The sequence below is a fragment of the Artemia sp. Qi Xiang Cuo genome, chromosome 2 (genome assembly GCF_049724085.1).
Source record: "Artemia sp. Qi Xiang Cuo chromosome 2, ASM4972408v1, whole genome shotgun sequence".
NCBI classification, from domain to species: domain Eukaryota; kingdom Metazoa; phylum Arthropoda; class Branchiopoda; order Anostraca; family Artemiidae; genus Artemia; species Artemia sp. Qi Xiang Cuo.
In genome coordinates, this window is record NC_142795.1 from 31,034,905 (window position 1) to 31,055,063 (window position 20,159).

A 20,159-nucleotide genomic window follows, 5' to 3' on the forward strand; every position below is an offset into this window, starting at 1 on the left:
TGCAATGTTCACTAAAAATAATTTAAAGAATTGTTTTGAACAGAAAAGAGAACTTCATTTTTGTTTTTGAAAAAAATAAGAAAAGGGATGACTTGCCACTGATATTTGACTCAAAGGCCGAGGTTTACTCCGCTCATTGATTTGATTCAAAGATATTGATTTTTTCAAAGCCAAACCGTTCATCTCAAGCCTCGTTTCCGTGTTTCGAAGGACTTTCACCGTACTTAGCTTGCTGCTTAACGGAATCCCCTTTGCTTTATAATATCCATCCGCATCAGCATTCACAACAAGAAGTTTGACTTCACTTGGGGAATCTTTAATTCTCATCACAATCTAAAATGAAACAGAAATTGTCAAGTAATTGTCTTTAAACACATTTCTGTTGCATCAATATTTGTTAGTGGAGAGTTTGGCAAGCCAAAATCTAAAGGTGGCCGTCTAAGTTTTAAGAGAAATATATTTTCAACGTCCATTTAAAATATTCCTATTCCAGCAGTGCTCAAACTGGGAATCCATCTTCGTCCTATTAAGTTGCAGCCCAATTCTGTTGCATAAAAACAATGGCTAATTTGGCTATTAAATTGTTCCAAATCTAGACACAGGCCACAAAAGAAATACAAGACTCCCCAAGTAAGGTGACTGAATGTGGAGGTTGTGATTCTGGTTATAACTATCTTATTCCATTTAAAAAATGTGAGGTCAATTTGCAACCAAAGACATCTTAAGAGTGATTTAACAAATACAGAAATATCTAAGCTATTGTAACTTGGTTCATTCATATACATAGAAATATCAGATTTTAGCATTATGAGAAATCTTTATAAAAATACTATGCAATAAACTTGATCCTGAATAGCACCGTACTGATAATCATGTTTCTACAGTTTCAGTAATCAAACAGTTTGTGGTAACGAACTGTAAGTAGGGAGCGACCCGGCTCAATGGTAACCGAAACTCTAGAAAGCAGGATTTTGATACCAATAGATACATCAAAAGAATCAGGTTTTAATGCTGATTTCAAATATATAAGTTTTATCAAATTTAGTACTACCCATCAAAAGTTAAGCGCCTGAGAAAATTTGGCTGATTTTCGAAAAAGGGGCAAGAACCACCTAAAAGTTATAAAACCTTAATGAAAATCACACCGTCATATTCAGCGTATCGGAGAACCCTGCTGTAGAGGTTTCAAGCTCCTATCTACAAAATGTGGAATTTTGAATTTTTGCCAGAAGAAAGATCACGGATGCGTTTGTTTTTTTCCCAGGAGTGATCGTATCGACCCAGTAGTCCTAGAATATCGCGGGAGGGCTCATTGGAACGGAAATTAAAAGTTCTAGTGCTCTTTTAAGGGAACAAAAAATGAAGGGCAACTAGGCCCCCTCCCACGCTCATTTTTTTCCTAAAGTCACCCGATCAAAATTTTGAGATCAACCATTTTGTTCAGCATGGTCGAAAATACAATAACTATGTCTTTTAGGATGACTTAATCCCCCGAAGTCTCCGGGGGGAGGGCTGAAAGTTATTAACTTCACCCAATGTTTTACATATGAATGAATGATTTTATTCAGTGATTAAACCCGTACAGAGTGTTTCACTATCTAATCTACAAAATATAGCATAAAATATCAAAAACTGAGAATCACAAGCAAAATACTAAACACCACACAGAAATAGGGATAAGGAAAAACAATAAATTGACAACAATTATTAGCACTTAATAGTAATTAAATGAAGGAAAAAAAAATTATACAATATCTAGTCTCTTTGTTCGGTTCAAGTATTCCAAAACGGCATACCGAGCCTCTTTGATGAACCAGATAACATTAATATTAAAATTATTAGAGGAAGAAAAACCTTGTAATTTACATTGCATTTCAGTTCTTTCATTTTCAAAAAATTTACACTCAAACAGATAATGATATAAAGTCTCCTCGTCACCACAATCACAATTGGAACAATCACTTTTATTAATTCTACATAAAAATGAATTTAATTTACAGTGACCAGTTACAATTTGTGTCAGTTTATAATTAGGAGTAATTTTTGTGACTTGAAGAAGGTCAGTATGATCAGCAAAAAACTGAAGGGTCCAGGGCTTAACAGCTTGGCAAAATAGCTCATACCATTTCATATATAGGTTTTTACGTAAGGTTTTCCGGATTTCATTTAAATTATTAGAAGTAGAAAGGGAATTACCGAATAGAGAATTTACTTGCAAGTCCGTATAATGTGAATGATCATTTAAATTATAATTATTTAAGCTATTGAGGGGTGGCCAGTAATCAGGCCTTCCTCTCTTTAGATATCTGGTGAGAGATATCTCTTTGGCTCTAAAATCAATAGGAAGGCATCCCACTAAAGCTGTTATTATCTTAGTTTTAGCGGATAAAAAAGCTTTGGAAATCAAAATCATAAAAATTCTTTGGACAGACACTAACTTTTTTACAAGTTTTTCTTATTTAGCGCTGACTGCCATATGGGTACAGAATATAAAATGATGAATTAAGTAGCAGCTTTGTATAATTTTCTTAGGTGAAATGGCTTAAGAACCCGAGTGGTTATGGCGCCACATAACAATTTTATTGAATATTATTTGGTGAGTTTTACTTTGCTTCCAACATAGTTATTTCACAGTAGTTTTATATCAAGAATTAAGCACAAGTATCTCACTTTATCGCTAATTGGTAGACTATGACTTAAAAATTGAAAATTAATCAGTTGGATTTCTCTTCTCTTTATATAGATGATAGCTTCGTATTTATTAGCGTTGAAATTTAATCTATTTTCATCAGCCCAATTTTCTAATAGTGTAAATATCTTTTTTTTAGTATGATTAAGGAAATTGACATCATTAGAATATATTTTTATAAAGAAGTCATCATCATACAATAGTATTGTACTGTCTGTCGTTAAATCTGAACAAAGCAAATCGTCCACATTAATAGACCATAAGAATGGAGAGAGTATGCTTCCTTGTGGGCAGGATTTTTGAAGGATACGAGTTATATTATCAGCTTTGTCACCATAAGAAACTGATCGGTCTAATAGATAACTTTTAATCAACATAACTAGAGGAGTAGGACAACCTAAATCTAATAACTTTTTTAAAATCCCGGGGTGCCATGCATTGTCGAAGGCACCTTTGATATCAAAGATAAGACAAAGTGTAAATTCTTCAACTTATTATTTTTTTCCACTGTTGTAACGAGTTTATCCAGAGCATCTATTGTTGATTTACCATTAACAAATCCAAACTGTTTATTAGAAATCCAGTCATTATCAAGAATTAAATAATTCAAAATAAATGAGAGTACTCCTTTTAAAATATTTACTACAACTGTTATCCAGATGATGGGTGTATAAGAAGAAGGTAAGCTGTCACTGATTCTCCTTCGTGTAGGACTAACTCTAATTTTAGCGCTTCTCCAATCACTTGGAAAATACATTATGTTCGAATATGCATTATATATTATAAGAAAAGTGGGGGCCAAGACATAAAAGTTTGTTTTAATGACTATATTGACGATGCTATCTAGGCTAGGAGCTTTCAATGGCTAATGAGAATTAATAGCATCTTTTAATGAATCAATTGTTATTGGTGACAGTTTATCTTGGTTATTATCAAATAAATATTCAAGTTGACCTCGAATGTTGCGGTGATAAGAAGTTTCTGTTGAACAATCATCGGGGGTAAACTATTTGTCAAAGAATACCTCACCAGCTTCCTGGTATGATTCGGCAAACACACCATTATCTTTTGCAACATGGATTGGAGATGCTATAGAGGGGCGGTTAGAGCATATTTTATGTATTGTCCTCCAGGGATCTAAGCTGCCTTTAATTGAACAAAATTTCTTCCAGTCTTCAAGTTTTGAATTTTTAATTTCATTTGAATACAGTCTTTTTGTCATTTTCATAGAATGATAATTTTCATCAGCTGAGTGAGTATTAAATTTTTTTAATGCTCTTCTATAATTAAGCCTTAATTCAGTTAATTTTGGGGTCCACCATCTTGTATACTTATTGAGAATGATATTTTTTTTTCTCAGGTATTGAAATATTAGTTACGATTTGAATTATATTTGTAAGGCTTTCAACACAATTGTCAATCTCTTGTTTATTTTCCAAAGGCATGGCAAAAATGTCGTCGATATTATCTAAAATATGTTTGCTAAATACATTCCAATTTTCATTCCTCTATTTCAAACTGGATCAGTCAAACTTATAAGAGAGGAGTCATGAGTGGAACACCGTAAATTAAAAGAAATATAGCCGTTATCTGAAAGACTGGGGCAAGTTAATACTTTTCAATTATAAATATCACGGTATAAACGATTTCCGACGGTGGTTATATCCGGGCTCGTTGTATTAAATCTTCTATATGTTGCTACTGATTGGTTCTTTACAACAACTAATGGCAAACACGTAAAAAATAAGTTCATCTCGGACCCTCTCCCGTCCGTAATATTGCTAGAAAGCGAAAGAAGTTCTGACATTAAAATCCCTACCTAACATGAATGAAGACCTATTTACTAATATCCCAATCGGAGACAGACATATGGTGGGATTTTTATATGAAGGAGGACAATAAGCTGATACAACTTTAAAGGTCTTCTTATTAATATAAATGGAAACTACAACACATTCATTTGTTGAAACATCATAATGTAAATCTGCTTTCAGCGTATTTTTAACAAAGATTGCTGCGCTATAAAATTTTTTTAAAGGATCAAATTTAGAAAAACACCGGTAATTTGGTGGTACCAAGGAGACTTTTAAATTTTTATTCACGTATGGCTTTTGAACTGAAATAATATCTGTTTTAATTACCTCAATATTTTTATACAATTCTAATAAAGCTACAGACGAGTGTTGTAAATTAATCTGAAGAAATGATAAATTGTTTACTTGTGTTGCGCTCTGCATTTAAATTGTGTAGTCCATATTTTTTTTAATTTATCAGTTATTTATCGAGCGATTGGACAGTTTTTAAGTCATACAATGGATGTAGTTCACTTTTGACCTGTCCTTTAAAGCATTAACGACAACATGGACGGCTAGTGAAAGATTTAGTACAGTCATTGTAATTACGGGTGCCCATGCACCAAGAGCACTTCAAATCACCCCATGCACTCGGATTTCTTGTGTCCGAAACGGCAACAATTGGTGCTTCGTATAAGGTTGATATAGTCCTCGCAATATAGGCGTAAAACTCTAAAATTGAGCCCTCCTCTTTTTAAAATTTCTGCTCTGATCTTTGGGCTCATTTCTAATATTACGCTGCAGCTTTTTCCTTTTTCCACAATGGTAACCGCTTCTGAGGTTTCTCCAGCAGTAACGAGATTTATAAGATCTGAATTACTTTGTCCTATAAACTCTTTGCACTCTGATTTACTTTTAAATGAAGGAGTACCACTCACAAGCATTCTTGGCCGACATTTTTTCCCGTCCTTCGGAGTATATTTTGGTGCTGCAGAAACTTCATTGAAAACAGAGCATTACTCAGATCTTGTTTTGAAGTAAGTTCAACAATAATTTTACCTTCTCGGCCTCGTATGATTTTTTTTTAGCTGAGAATTTGCTAATATATCATCTAATTATTTTGCTAATATCTTGCACAATTTTTGCTGGGGGGTCCCTCCTTTTCTTTGTATGATCAATACCCTCATAACTACTTGGCTCAAGAATGATACTAAAGGTTTCAGGACCTTTCACAACGCTAGAGTATGAGTATGGTCTACGATTCACAGAGGAAGGTGGAGCCACTGTGTCTTTCTTTCCAATTTTTGCTGTAATTTAATTATATTTTGGAGATTAACATTCTCGTTGCGCAGGAGATTTGGGTTTTCTTCTAATAGCTGATGATATATGATCTGAACTCGCTCACAAATTTAAAAGCAGAGTCCCTATCTCCTGGAATTTTTTTTAACCTTGCTGAGAATTCCTTTTAGGGCACTAATTAGCGTAGCAATACTTGTTTCATTTTCTACACCTAACTTCACAAGGGTCTCATCAATAGCTGGACTATGAGATAAATTTTCCATCATTAAAAACACTAGCAAAATCCTTTCATGGCTATGAATATCCGTAACACGAGACCCGAACACAATTTACATCCTTTTCCATGTTTAACATATAGTATTGGTTATTGGGAAGTATACAGACGTTTTTAGTGGGATTTTTTTCTGGCAGTGAGGGGGTTTGGGTCGAGGGTTATGTGGGAGGATCTTTCCATGGAGGAAGTTTTCTTGGGGGAAGGGACATTGCTATGAAGGGGGTGCCGGGTTTCCCAGCATTATTTAAAAAAAGATCAGAAGTTAAATTAAAAAAACAAGTTTTTCAACTGAAAGTAAGGAGCAACATCAAAACTTAAAACGAACAGAAAATATTACGTCATATAATTGGGCCCATCTCCTAGTCAATACTTCGCTCTTTAAGCCAAAGATTTTTTAGTATTTCCATAAGAGCTATTTATTCTAATTAACGGCCTTTGTGATTAAGTTGTCATTATTAAAGAATTGGAACAAAATTCAAACTTTAGCTTAAAGAGCAGTGTATTGACTAGGGGGCGAACCCCCTAAAATACGTATTAAAAATCTATGAATATAGAAGGCCGTTACGTAAGTTAATTCGTCAGTTAAGTATATTTATTACTAATGAAAACGTTCGTAAATAAAATTAAACAAGCTTCGAGAAACCTATTTAACCAAATAAAAGTAAAAGTAATATGCAAATTTTGTTTTAATTATTCATGTACGGTGAGCAAAATCAAAATCTGCATTAATTCAAAAACGTTCAAAAATTAAATAAAAAAACAAGTTTTTTTTTAACTGAAAGTAAGGAACGACGTTAAAACTTAAAACGAACAGAAATTATTCCGTATATGAAAGGGGCTGTCCCCTCCTCAACGCCTCGCTCTTTACACTAAAGTTTGACTTTCTCACAACTCTTTTTTTTAAACAATAATAAACTTTAGCATAAAGAGCGAGGCGTTGAGGAGGAGACAGCCCCTTTCATATATGGAATAATTTCTGTTCGTTTTAAGTTTTAACGTCGTTCCTTACTTTCAGTTAAAAAAAAACTTGTTTTTTTTATTTAATTTAACCATAAGAATGAATCGTGGAAGAAAAATAATTGTCGGTAGGAATAAAATCTGCTCATTATCAAAGCACTCATAAAGATGATTTAAGAAGGACAATAGAACAACAGAAATAGCATAAAGGAGAGCAGGAAATTACCTCCTTATATGTTAGTTCATCAGCGTTTGCGCCGTTTACTTCAACAAGTCTATCACCTTCTTTGAGACCGGCGTGGAAAGCATGCGAATTAGGCTCAATAGGACCGATGAATTTGCCTACTTTAGAATTGTCGGAAAGAAGATGAAAACCAAATCCTTCGTTTGCCGCTTTTGTGATAATACACAAACGGATCATAGGAGCACTGATAGGAATCACTTCTTCTTTCTAGAAATCAACAGGGACAATAATTACAATAATGCTTCAATAGTACCCTAAATAACGCTTTTGTTTTCTTTAAAATCATTTTCTAGGTTTTGTTTTTTAATGCGTCAATTTGTGTTGGTACACTGGGCCATTTAAAAACTTTTACTAACCCTTTGATCATTTTATTTTTTTTTTTTTATTTATTTAATTAAGTTATGGTCTTACCGCTGGCACATTCTATTGGTAGGGTTTCCCCACGGCTTGACTTCACTATTTTTGGTGTTTTGTTTTAGTTTGTTCTCCATTTGGCTGCTGGCTTGGGGTTATGCTTTCTTTCTTTTTATCTATTTACAAAAGATTGTGATTATGTACAAATGCAGTTATATATTATATTGTTTTTTTTTGTTATCGGTTGCCTGGTAATACGAGCTAGACTCAGACTCTCAGCCGGGCATACCCATATTGTAGTTGTATTTAGTTTGTAAAAAGAAAAGAAAAAAAAGGCAATTAGTAAGCCGACGGAAGGCGGTGTTACGGTTAATAAAAACATAGGAAAAATATAGCATCCTATAAAGAAGACAGGCATGCATAAATGAACTTATTTTGGCAGGGTAGAATCTGAGAAAAAAAGACAAATTATAGGAAAAAGAAAGAACAATTTTTGAAACATTGTCCAGGTATTTAGATTTTGGGGTTGGGTAGCCCTGCCAGGTATACAAAGGGGGAGGGTGGCGTGACCAATTCCGTATTCGTTTTAACTAGTTTATTATACCTACAAAGTTGTAGCAGTCCATTCCATACCATTGCTATTTCTCTTCCCTTCCCAAAATCAGCCGAAGCTATGATACTATCTATCCCTATTAGTACCACCTCGGCAATAAAATCCTCTAATATAAATCCTATATCTTGGTATTTGAAGTGAGTAGGCTACCTAGGATCTTGTCTTTTTATTCCTCCGACTGTATGCAAAATTCACCAGAGTCCTCGCACTTACTAGCTGCCCTCCAATTTTTTTGGCCACTTAAAAAGGGCACTAGAACTTTTATTTTTTGTTCAAATGAGCCCTCCCCCGATATTATATCACCACTGGGTCGATACGATCACCCCTGGAAAAAACAACAACAAATAAACACGCATCCGTGATCTTTCTTCTGGCAAACGATACAAAATTCCACATTTTTGCAGATAGGAGCTTGAAGCCTTTACAGTAAAGTTCTCTGATACGCTGAACCTGATGGTGTGATTTTCATTCCTTTTTTTTCAAAAATCAGGTAAATTTTCTCAGGCTTTTAACCTGTGATAGGTAGTAATAAACTTAATGAAACTTATTTATTTGAAATCAGCATAAAAAGCCGATTCTTTTGATGTCTATTGATATCAAAATTCCGTTTTTTAGAGTTTCGGTTACTATTGAACCGGGTCGGTCCTTACTTACAGTTCGTTACCACAAACTGTTTGATAACATGTAGGTTCATGGATTTTGTTGCCTCTGATGTCTGGTGTATTATTGTTTTATTTCTCCCAGAGGCACTTCATACGGAAGGGGTGGTCGTATAAACTTCGAAGGAGGTGCGTTCGATTGGAAATTGAAACTTCTAGTGCCCACCTTAAGAGTCAAAATAGATTGTAGGGTAACCCCCTGCTTTATTTTTCCTCAACGCATCTGATCAAAATTTTGAGATAGCCATTTAATTCGGTATGGTCCATGCCCCCTCCCAGACCCTATTTTGGATCAAATGTATTATATCAAAATTTTGAGATAAGCATTTTGTTCAAAATAGTCCAAAGGTTAAATACCTATGCCTCTGGGGTTGACAAAACACCCCCCCCCCTCCGAGCCCCTGGAGAAAGGGCTGTAAGCTATACAAGTTGTCCATTGTCAACATACAAGGTTTTTTAATTGGAAAAGAGTGCATGTTTGAACCTGGGTCTCCAAAACGGCTTAGACTTAAGCCTTAGGGTATTACGGCGAAACTTAAAGGAAATATTCAGAGGAATGCCGAACACAACCGGAACGCACTATGTGCTCGCTGGTTGTGAAAAGGGAATGTTACCAATTATCTATGGAGCGGCTGAGGGCATTATGTTTGAACTTTCAATGAATGTTGAGCAGATGTTGAAGAGAGAGTGGAGGAGAATCAACCCTCCTTTTTTGCTCTTTGTAGTTGCCCCCTCTCCTCAACTCTCATTGAATTATTCAAATTTTTATTTTGTTCAAACTAGTCAAAAGATCTAATAGCTATGCCTCCAGGGATGCCACGCCCCCCCTAAGCCCCAGGGCAAGGAATGTAAAGTCGGCAGTTTGCCTTCTGTTTACATGCAGAATTTATCATTAAAAGGGAAAATGTTTTGTTCTGGGTGTTTCCGAAAGGGCAAGGGCATTAAGATGAAGCTTTGGAGGATGTTGAGGGGTATGTTAAATTAAATCAAAATGCAGTATGTGCATCCAGTTTATCAAAAGCGGGAATCTGCAATATTATAAGAACAGTTGAGGGTATTAAGCTGGAACTTTCAGAACATGTTCTCGGGGATGATAAGAAGGGGTACGAAGGCTGCCAGCCCCCCTTTCTGACTTTTCAGTTGCCCCTCTTTCCAAAAACATTGGGTCAAAATTTTAAAATAGCCATCTCGTTCAAAATTGTATAGGGGTGAAATAACGATGTTTGTGAGGATGACATAGATTAGCACCCCCCGAGCTTTTGAGAAGGATGCCCAACGCAATAAAACACACTGTGTAGATGCTGATTGTCAAAAGGGTGTATCACCAGTATCTAAGGAACAGGTGAGGGTATTAGGTTGAAACTTTCAGGGGATGTTGAAAAGCTATCGGAGGGCAACCAGCCCCCCTCGCCCATTTTAGATGCTGACTTCCCACACCACTGATCAAAGTTTTGAAAAAGGTATTTTTGTTCAAAACAGTCAAAAAGTCTAATAACTATGCCTCCAGGGAAGAAATAAGCCCCGCAGCCTCCGGGGCAAGGATGACAAATTACGCAATTTGCTTTGGTTTGGCTTTTTTGTGTAGGACTTATCATTAGGAAAAGGGGGATGTTTGATCCTGGGTGTAGAACGGCTGCGGGTTTTAAGTTTATACTTCTAGTGCATGTTCAGGGGGATGTTAAAAAACGGTCAGAGGGCAACCAGACCCCTCCCAATCCATTTTAGGTGCTCTCCTCCAAAGATATTTGACAAAAATTTGGATTAGTAATCTTTTGCGAAATAGCCGAAAATTCAAAAAAACTATGCCTCCAGGGATGACGTATCCCCCCCCCCCTCACAGATCCCGGGGCGAGTATTATAAGTTAAATAAGCTGCCCACTGATTATATACAAGGTTGGTTATTGGGAAAAAGGGACATGTTTGATCTCGAGTCTGCAGAAAGGCTAAGAGTATTAAGGTAAGACTTTTAGTGAATGTTGACGGGGATGTCAAACAAAATCAAAACATACTATATGCAGGAGGGTTGTAAAAATGACTCAACAAAAATATCTGCAGAAAGGCTAAGGGTATTTGATTGAAACTCCAAAGGTATGTTGAGAGGGGTGTAGAAAAAGGAACGGAGGGTAGCAAGGCCCCTCTCGCTCTTTTAGATACCCCTCTTAACACTGATAGAAATCTTAATTTTATTCAAAATAGTCGCAACATCTAACAGCTACGCCATTCGTTCGAAAATGTTTCTCTCTAGATGGCTTTTAAGAAAATGCACCGTTTACTATTCCGCTTACTATGGGCCCATTACAACCTACTGCATTTTGCTTGCTGCAATCATGATTTACGTTTGTTTTAAGCATAAAACAAATAAAAACAATTTTTTTCAACTGAAAGAAAGGAGTAACATTAAAACTTAAAACAAACTTAAGTTGTTCCGTATGTGAGCAGGATTGCCCCCTCCTCTATACCTCACTAAAGTTTAATAGTGTTTAAAAAAAATCTTATTCCAGTTAAACGACCCACGTGTTTCAGCAGTTGCTCTTAAGGAATTGGGACAAAAAGTCAAACTTTAACGTAAATAGTGATGTATTGAGAAGGGGTGAACTGCCTTTTGATATCGATGCTCATAAATGTAATACTTTCTGTTCATTTTAAGTTTCACTGTGGATCTTTACTTTCAGTTGAAAAAATCGTTGAAAATAAAATCCAATTTCCGATTATTTTTCAAATCATGCCAGGATATCCTTTTCCCCCGTGTAAAATTCCCCTGATAAAATTTAATTCCCATGGAAAATTCCTCCATGGACCCCCCCCCTGAAGAAAGTCCCCTGAAAGGTGTGTATATTTTCCAGTAACTATACAATATGAAGACAATGGGTAAATTGCATAACTAATAGCCCTTTCCCTAGGGGTTATGAGGGGTCTTGTTATCCCCAGAAACATAATTATTGGATCTTTCAACAATGCTGAACCAAATGTCTACCTCCAAATTTTGATCGTTTGTCTTTGGGGAAAAAAGAACGAGGGGTCTGGCCTAGTTGCACTCTAGTCTTTTTGGTTATTTTAAAAAGGCACTGGAACTTTTAATATCCGTTTGAGTTAGCCCTCTCCCGATGTTTCGGACCGTTGGTTCGGTACGATCACCCCTGAAAAAAAAAAACAACAACACAGGAATAACGTATCCGAGATCTTTCTTCTGACAAAAAAAAATACAAAATTGCGCATATTTACAGATATGAGCTAGAAAAATTTACACTAATGTTCTCTGATATACTGAATATGATGGTGTGATTTTCACTAATATTGTTTGTCTTTTTGGGGGTATTTTCTTCCTTTTCGAGAATCAGGCAAATTCTGTCAGGCTCAAAGCTTTTCATCGGGAATATGAAACTCAACGAATTTTTTTTTTTTTTTTAGCCAGCAAAGAAATATTTTTTTGACTGGTTCATTGTAATCAAAATTTCTTTTTTCAGAGTTTGATTTACCATTGGGCCGAGTCGCTCCTCACTTGAAATTTGTTACCACATTTTTGAGATTTCATTATATATTAATATATATATATATATATATATATATATATATATATATATATATATATATATATATATATATATATATATATATATATATATATATATATATATATATATATATATATATATATATATATATATATATATATATATAACGTATTAGAGATAATTACTTGGTTAGAAAAAAGAGAGAAAATAAGAAGAAAAGTACTGTTTTCCTAATCTAGCAATTGAGATAAACGAATACTTGAAGGAGGTCTTGACCTTACTTATCCTATTCAATGACCTAGGACAAAACAGTATAACCAAATCGTCAACCAAATCTAAATGTCCAAATCCATGCGAAGCCGTCATTAATAAATATAAGGCGTTGTAAATTTACAAGCAAAAGCACCTTGGTCACCTCTGACGAGCACTAGGGCTCGTCAGAGGAATACCACCTGCCTAAATGGGTTTTGACGTTTTAATTTCCTTACCCGGTTAGGTGGAGCGTCTACCATAAAGCTCTTTTTATGGTATCCCTATGTTAGGTGAACCTTTTGAAATACAAGCCTACTAGTAAAACTATTCAAAAATGTCCACAAAATAAGATTAGCACTATCCATATTAGCATCCCATAAGTCAGAGAAACCTAACTACAAACAGGAACAAAGACAGAGGAAAAACATACCAAAGCAGCGATCCGTTTCATGAACCTGTCTGTCTTTAGAATAAGTTTATTGTCTTTTACATCGTTGGCATCCCATTCAGCCCATCGTAAGACTGCTGGCAAAACTGGTTCATCGGGATGAAAGGGTCGAACCAAATTATCTTTAAGTATTGATTCAACCAGCAGACATGGGCCATTATAATCGAACTTGTTTCTGATCTTAATGGCTTCAACAAGATCTGAAGCAAGGGTAGTATGAGTTATCTGTAAGAATAAAGCTCATTTGTTATTTTCAGTCTATCCACATATCACTCATCTGTAGAGAAAGATGAGGGGGGGCTCCCTTCTGAAATTCTAACATTCTTACGATTTAATCTACGATTTATGCATTTTTCGTATAATTTGCTAATTTTGATGGGATTCTTCAAAACTTTGCTCCTTTCCCGAAGTGCCTCCTCTCCAAAAAGAATGTATTTGTTTGTTCCCGATAAACGTTTGTAGGAGTTTCAAACACTAATCTCATTCTGGCCCTGTCATAGGAGATTTTTCAACCCATTGCGACATGTGTTGTGCTATTGTACATACCGAACACAGAACATGACTAAATAACGAGATTCAATATACAAACGTTTCGTTTATTGGTACCCAGTTAATAAGCATAGAAAACAATTTTAATTGTTATCAAACTGATCCACATTTGGCTAAGGGCTGCGAACTATCTGTTATTTGTCTACTCAACACTTTACCTTCTGAGTCTCCGAGCTCAGAGACCTAGTTTCAGGTCTTTGACACTGGTGTACGTACGTGGTCTGCATCAGGTCTCTAACCTGATCCAGCACGTAGTCGTTTCAGATTTGAACCCCACTGTGAATCAAATTAATTGTAATATCTTCAATAAGTCCGTTTTGGAGTATATCAAACATTGAATATATGAATACTTACTTTCGAGCATTATTTTTTTCTTTATATCTGTCTAATTTCTTAATATTGGTTAAAAGTGCCGGCGAGCCCTATGTTTGTTTTTGTAGTTTCTAGAGGAATTTTGATGAATGAGGTCACAGTTCAAAGAAAACCACATTCTCACCAAAAATCCCAGTTTTTACCACCATTTACTCACTTGTCAATATCAAAGAAGAGAAATTTGAGATATAGTGCCCAAGTGTTCTTTTATTATGTGACCTATATTATAAAAGGGAGCTTTAAAGTGGTATGTTTGTTATCGAAATGCTTCTAGCATTGTTTTGAAGAAAATATTTATATGTTTCAGAGTAATAAATTCCTGTAATAACCAGAATAAGAAAGGGAGAGATTTGGAAACCCAGATATTTGTACTTACTTGTACTTGCAGAAGGACCAGGCCTTTTCCGCCTCACCTGAAAATCTGAAGTTTAGAAGCTTTTGGGAATATCGTAAGCTCCCCAGACTCACGACTGTTGAGCTTGCAGAGTCACAATAATGACCCCTACCCAAGCCAAATGGCTGGCAATATCACGATCCAAACCCCCGCCTTGAAGGACATCGGATTGTAAGTACATCCTGCCATCCACTCGCATAAGGTGGCTTGAAACCATAGTATAAAGATATAGCAGTAAGTTTACCGTAGATAATTTCTGGTTCTTCATTCTCGGTGCGAACAAACAGCTCCTCCCACTTATTCTTGCATTAGCACGTACAAACAGCTCTTTTCATTTGATCTGCCATCAGCAGTCCAATTACCTTGGAACACGTATTTTGGCAGAAACTCTAAAAATGCCTTTGAAACCAACTTTAGACTTCGAAACCTACTTTTAATTCCTAAAAACATCTAATAATAACATTGCAGTACTGATTACCGATTTTCATATATGTATTGGAATAAATTACTTTAAAATTAGTTTCTTCAAAATTTAATGTTCCAACGTTGAAGCCAAATTTCGTGTTCAAGAGAAATATGACTTGTCTACCCGTGAAAAGATCTAATGTCGCTTATGTTTCTACGTTCTCTGGAGCACTCGCACCTCGGTCCGGGTTTTTTATAATGGGTGAGATAGGGAAGATCATACTGCCTATAATTTATATACTGTGCTTGAAACCCAGATCCTTGTTCAGACTCAGATTTCAAGGAACCCAAGAGAAGGAAACACTCTCTTCAAGAATTCAAGAATTTGAGGACTTCTGACTTTTCCATCGATTTCTTCATAAAGTATTTGGAAATAATTGATTAGGAATCTATTCCTAATCAAAAGTGTTTCGCCACTGGGAGACACTGGCTCCCCAGTGTTTAGTTCTTTTGTGGGTAGAATGAAGATTTGTGCCTTATAGTTTTAGGATAAATACTGTGATAGAAAAGAGGTTCTAAACTTCGTTTTAATCTGTGGAAGAAGAAAGGCACGAGGAGGTTAGGACGCAAATCTGCGTTTATCAACTTACTAATTTAAAAGAAAACAAAGTTTTTTTTTAAGGAAGTGAAGAGCGAAGTTGAAAGTTAAAATCATCAAAGCTATTGTGTCCATCTCGTTAAAAGTAACAAAAATACATATAAACAAATTTTTGATGCGTTTTTTAATTTTGTCTTGTAAAAAAAGCCTCGAAAAAATACCCTCCACCTGAAAAAATATTCTGGATACGCCCTTGCTTCAGAGATTAGGCAAGATAAAAGAAATTCTATAAGTAGGCTCCAGAAAATTAAACACTTACTTTTAAAATTCTACTATAAAGCCTCAGCATACACTGGCCATGATCTCGATAACTTTATCTCGATAACACGATAACTATGGTTCTCTACAAAACTTAATTAGACATGGCTTTCAGTAAATGACTTTCGACCAAATTGTTCCAATGGTGCACGTTTCATTTCGACCAGACGTTTTTTAGACGGGTTTCAGGCTGGTTTTCGAAATCCTATAAATTTGCTTTCGTAATGAAATTTTACTATTAGGATTAATTGAAATGATATTCACGATTCCTAGATTAACTAAAAATGATGATTTCTTATCATTATGCGTCTTTTTTTTAAACTTATTTTGAAACTTTTGGTTACTTCCGGCAGTGGTTCGATCTTTACCAAGTTGCAGCTATCGATGCAAGCATGACCTTAGTTGGCTATATCGTGGCGGCTTATTTTTTCAGGCTTGATCAATGTTAATGCTTAACCGTTAATTTACAGAGATGCAATATAGGAAGGAGAGAGATAAACACTTACAGACACAACCATCGGCTCTAAATGTTCTCTTTCCGACGTGTTAATCAAAGAGCTTCCTTCGATGTTGTCACCACCTAGCTCAATATGAACCCAGACATGGAGATCTTCGGATTTCCTGCATAAAAATGCAAAGTATTATGATTCATATAGCACATTATGTCCAGCAGGGGCCGACAGTGCCAAAACTTTTGAACAAATTGGAGACCATACCTTTAGAAACTTTCCCTCTGACCCCTGCATCAAAGTCATGATTCATAACCCACTTGCCCCCCAACACTCCCTGAAAGTTTCAAGTAGGTCCTCAAAGCTATTCCCAGGAGATGGTAGATACACTGTTTTGATGACTTTGTTCTCCGTAGTACCTGTTAAATTACCTCGCTACTTGGACGTAAATAAATTATAATGTCTATAGGCGATCATAGTGCTAAAACGTTTAGGTGGGTCAAACATGTAACAAGTTAGCCACTCCTCTTCTCCAGTAATAAGAATAAAGTACCCTGTTCCTTCCTTCTCTTACCCTGCCTGAACGTTTCAGCTTAAAACCCAAATCAATTCTTAAGATATGCTCTTTTGACAATAAAAATGCACATAGTGTCTTGTTAGTTCGAATTTGCCACCAATATTCTCTCAAATTTTACCTTCACAGACTTAGCCTTAATAGTAGTAGTATCATAGTAGTTGCGGCGGTAGTAGGAGAAGCAGTTGCAGTGTTAGGGTTGTTTTAATAATGGTAGTAACAGTAGTAGCCAGCAGTATTAATAGCGGTAGTAGCATGAGCCTTTGATCAGTTGAATATCACTTTCATAATGCCCCGGAATTTACGCCTTGGCACGGTAAGCCGTTCCAAAAATATTGCTGATTTGCGCTTTTGACCCCCTCTGACGCCCTTTTCATCTTAATACTCGTGGTTGCAACAATACAACTTGTTGCAATTGAAGTAGTAGTTGGAGTAGTTTGGTGGCAGTAGTAGTATTAGTAAAAGTAGTAGTGTTAGTAGTGGCATGTATATATTACCTTTTTGACAATTGATCTTCCCCTTTAAGTATTCTCTGAAAGTCCCAACTTAATACCCAAATCCATTCTTGAGATATGTCATTTTGACAATCTGGTTAGACATAGTGTGTTTTGATTTAGTTTAAATCTCCCTCAATATTCTATCATATTTTCAGCTTCGTACGTTTAGCCTTAATTGTACTAGTATCATAGTAGTAGTGGTAGTAGTACGAACAGTAGTAGCAGTAACAGTGCATTATTATTATTATTATTAGTAGTAGCAGCAGTATTAATAGCAGTATTAGCAGGTATATTTTGCCTCTTGGTCAACTGAATATCCCACTCATAATACCCCTGAAGTTCCCTCTTGATATGATAATCCGTTTTAAAGATATTGCTGATACGCCCATATCAGTAATCTGTATGCACATAATAGGCTTTGATTTAGTTCAACGCTTCCCCTCAACGTTTCCTCAGATATTTATTTCAATATCCTTAGCCTTATTAGTACCCGCTACAGAGGTAGTAGTTTTAGTGATAGCAGTGGTAATAGTAGTAGGTGTTGTTGAAGCTGTAGAAGCAGCGGTAGTTGTAGTAGTAGTAGCGTGTAATTATTGCCTTTTTGGTCAATTGATCATCTCCCTTATCATTTCCTGAAAGTTCTAAATTAATATACTCAGTCATTCCTGAGTTGCGCCCTTTTGACAACCCATATACATATAAAATGTTTTGATTTAGTTCAACGCTCCCATCAACATTCCTTGAAGGACTCACCTTAATGCCCTTCGTATTTTGGGAAAGTAGTAGTCAAAGATGCATACCTTTTCTCAATAAAGTATACTATATGTAAACAATGAACAAAATGCCTAACTTACACCTTGTCCCGAGGCATCAGAGGGGGGGGGTGACAACTCCAAACGTATAAATACTGAATCTTTCAACAATGCTGAAAAAATAGATGTCTCAAAACTGTGTTTGGATGTTTGTTTGTGGGAACTGGTGGGCGTGGGGGTGGGAGGCTGGTTGCTCTTAAATCACTTTTGACTTTTAAAAAGGGCTCTATAACTTCTAAATTCAAATCAAATGAGCCCCATCTGAAGTTTTTACGACAATCTATTCCATAAAAACCTTATCTGCCCCCAGGACGTAACTTTCAGCCCTTGTCCCAGGGCTCTGGAGAATTGTGTGAGCCTTGGAGGCATTGTTATATGTTCTTTAGACTATTTTGTTTTAAAATAGATATATCACAATTTAAATCAGATGCGTTTCATGAAAAGAGGAGTAGGGGGGGGGGAACTAGTTGATCTCCATCACTTTTTTCTCTTAAAGGGGAACTAGAACTTCTAATTTTGAAAAAATGAGCCACCTCTAAAGTTTATACAACCATCCCGTAGATAAAAAACCTTATTTGCCCCCCGGGAAAATAAGGTTTATAAGAGTAAATAAGAGGGTAGCTGCCGTCTTTTCGCTTCGACTCTTAAAAAGTGGCACTATTCCGTTCCGTCGTCTTGTACAAAGGACAAATCCAAGCCTTCTACCTATGTTGTTGTGCTCAGAATTTACCTGTCCAATCTTTCATCTCTACTTTTAAGGAAAGATTTTATTGATAAAATATGTCCTAAAGCTACAAATGATATTTCACAAGTGAAACGTTCTTCATCAGAATGGAAAATTATCGTAAAGAGTAAACCCGCTGCCTCCTCAATTGCTGACCAGATGAAAAAGTTCCAACCTGGCCTTTTAGCCTCTGTTAAATCTCCCGCCTTCATCGGTGTAATAAAAGGCGTACCGACAGAAATGAATGAAAAATATCTATAGAAAATTATTCCAAAGTGTGTCAAAGCTTTGCAGTGTGCCAAGTCACGTGTCTACAAGATTTATTTTGAACAACGGAGTGATATCGATTCTTTTCTGAAAAATACTGTGAAGGTGGGTTATGAAAAGTTAACTGTTAAGAATTTCAGATTCATACCTAGACGGTGTTTCAGATGCCATCAGCAAGGACATTTTGCTGCTGATTGTAAGAACGCAGAACTGTGCTCTCGCTGTGGTTCCTCGGAGCACTCTTCCACCAGGGATAATCCATGTGTTCGGAACGTGTTTTTCATTAACTTTAAAGAGTCGAATCACACTTGTTACAGTTACAAATGCACTTGCAACACTCAAACCGATAAACGGGCAACTAAGTAGAGAAATGGACATTCTTTATCTCTTTTAGAACATTAATGGTGGTCTTATAAAAAAAAGACCTATTCTTGAAAATATACTTCATAATCATGATATTCTGTGTTTGCAAGGAAGCCTTAGCTTATTTGACATTAGTGCCACCTTCAAAACTTTTTTGGTTCCAGCTAAACGTAGTGCTTCTAAAGGCAGAGCTTCTAGTAGTATTGCTAGTTATGTATCATCTAATACAAATTCTAGAGTCTTCTTTTCCAATGAAATCTTTTTAGCTATTCGACTACGTGAGTGCGTAATTATAAATTTGTATTTACCCACAGATTACAAATATAAAGATTTTGAATGATATTTCGCATTAGCAGTTAGAAGACTTAGCTCTTGTCTTCGTGATGTCCTTAAACTGAAAATCCCATGTTTGATCGTAGGTGATTTTAATTGTAATTTAAATTGCGGGTTGTCTTCAGCTTCTGTCCGTGCTTCTTTACTATTAGGAATATTTGGTGATGATTTTAAAGTTCAACAGAAATCTGCTCAGTTTACTTACATTCATTCTTCCTCTTGCACATCTAACCTCGACCATGTTGTGTCATATAACCTTAATATACCTTGTGTTGAGGTAGTTTCCAAATTTCAAGTTTCAGACCATCTTCCTATTGCTTCTAGTTTTAAACGAGAAGCTTCTCAGATTCCATTGTTACAGGCTTATACTGTTCACTGGCACAAGTGGTATACTTCTCGCGATTGGAATA

At 35.8% G+C, this 20,159-nt stretch overlaps 1 protein-coding gene across 2 annotated transcripts in view; it reads right to left on the reverse strand.

The window, feature by feature from the left end:
* The window catches only part of LOC148955136 (uncharacterized), a 431,876-nt gene that overhangs the window by 11,266 nt on the left and 400,451 nt on the right, over window positions 1-20,159 (reverse strand). For both annotated transcript variants that reach the window (XM_089100529.1, XM_089100520.1), the window contains 4 exons: window positions 16,237-16,351; window positions 13,077-13,319; window positions 7,239-7,463; window positions 97-333 (listed from right to left, as the gene is read on the reverse strand). In XM_089100529.1, coding sequence (XP_088956655.1) covers window positions 97-333; window positions 7,239-7,463; window positions 13,077-13,319; window positions 16,237-16,351 — 820 coding nt within the window. The remainder of the gene's footprint in view (window positions 1-96; window positions 334-7,238; window positions 7,464-13,076; window positions 13,320-16,236; window positions 16,352-20,159) is intronic.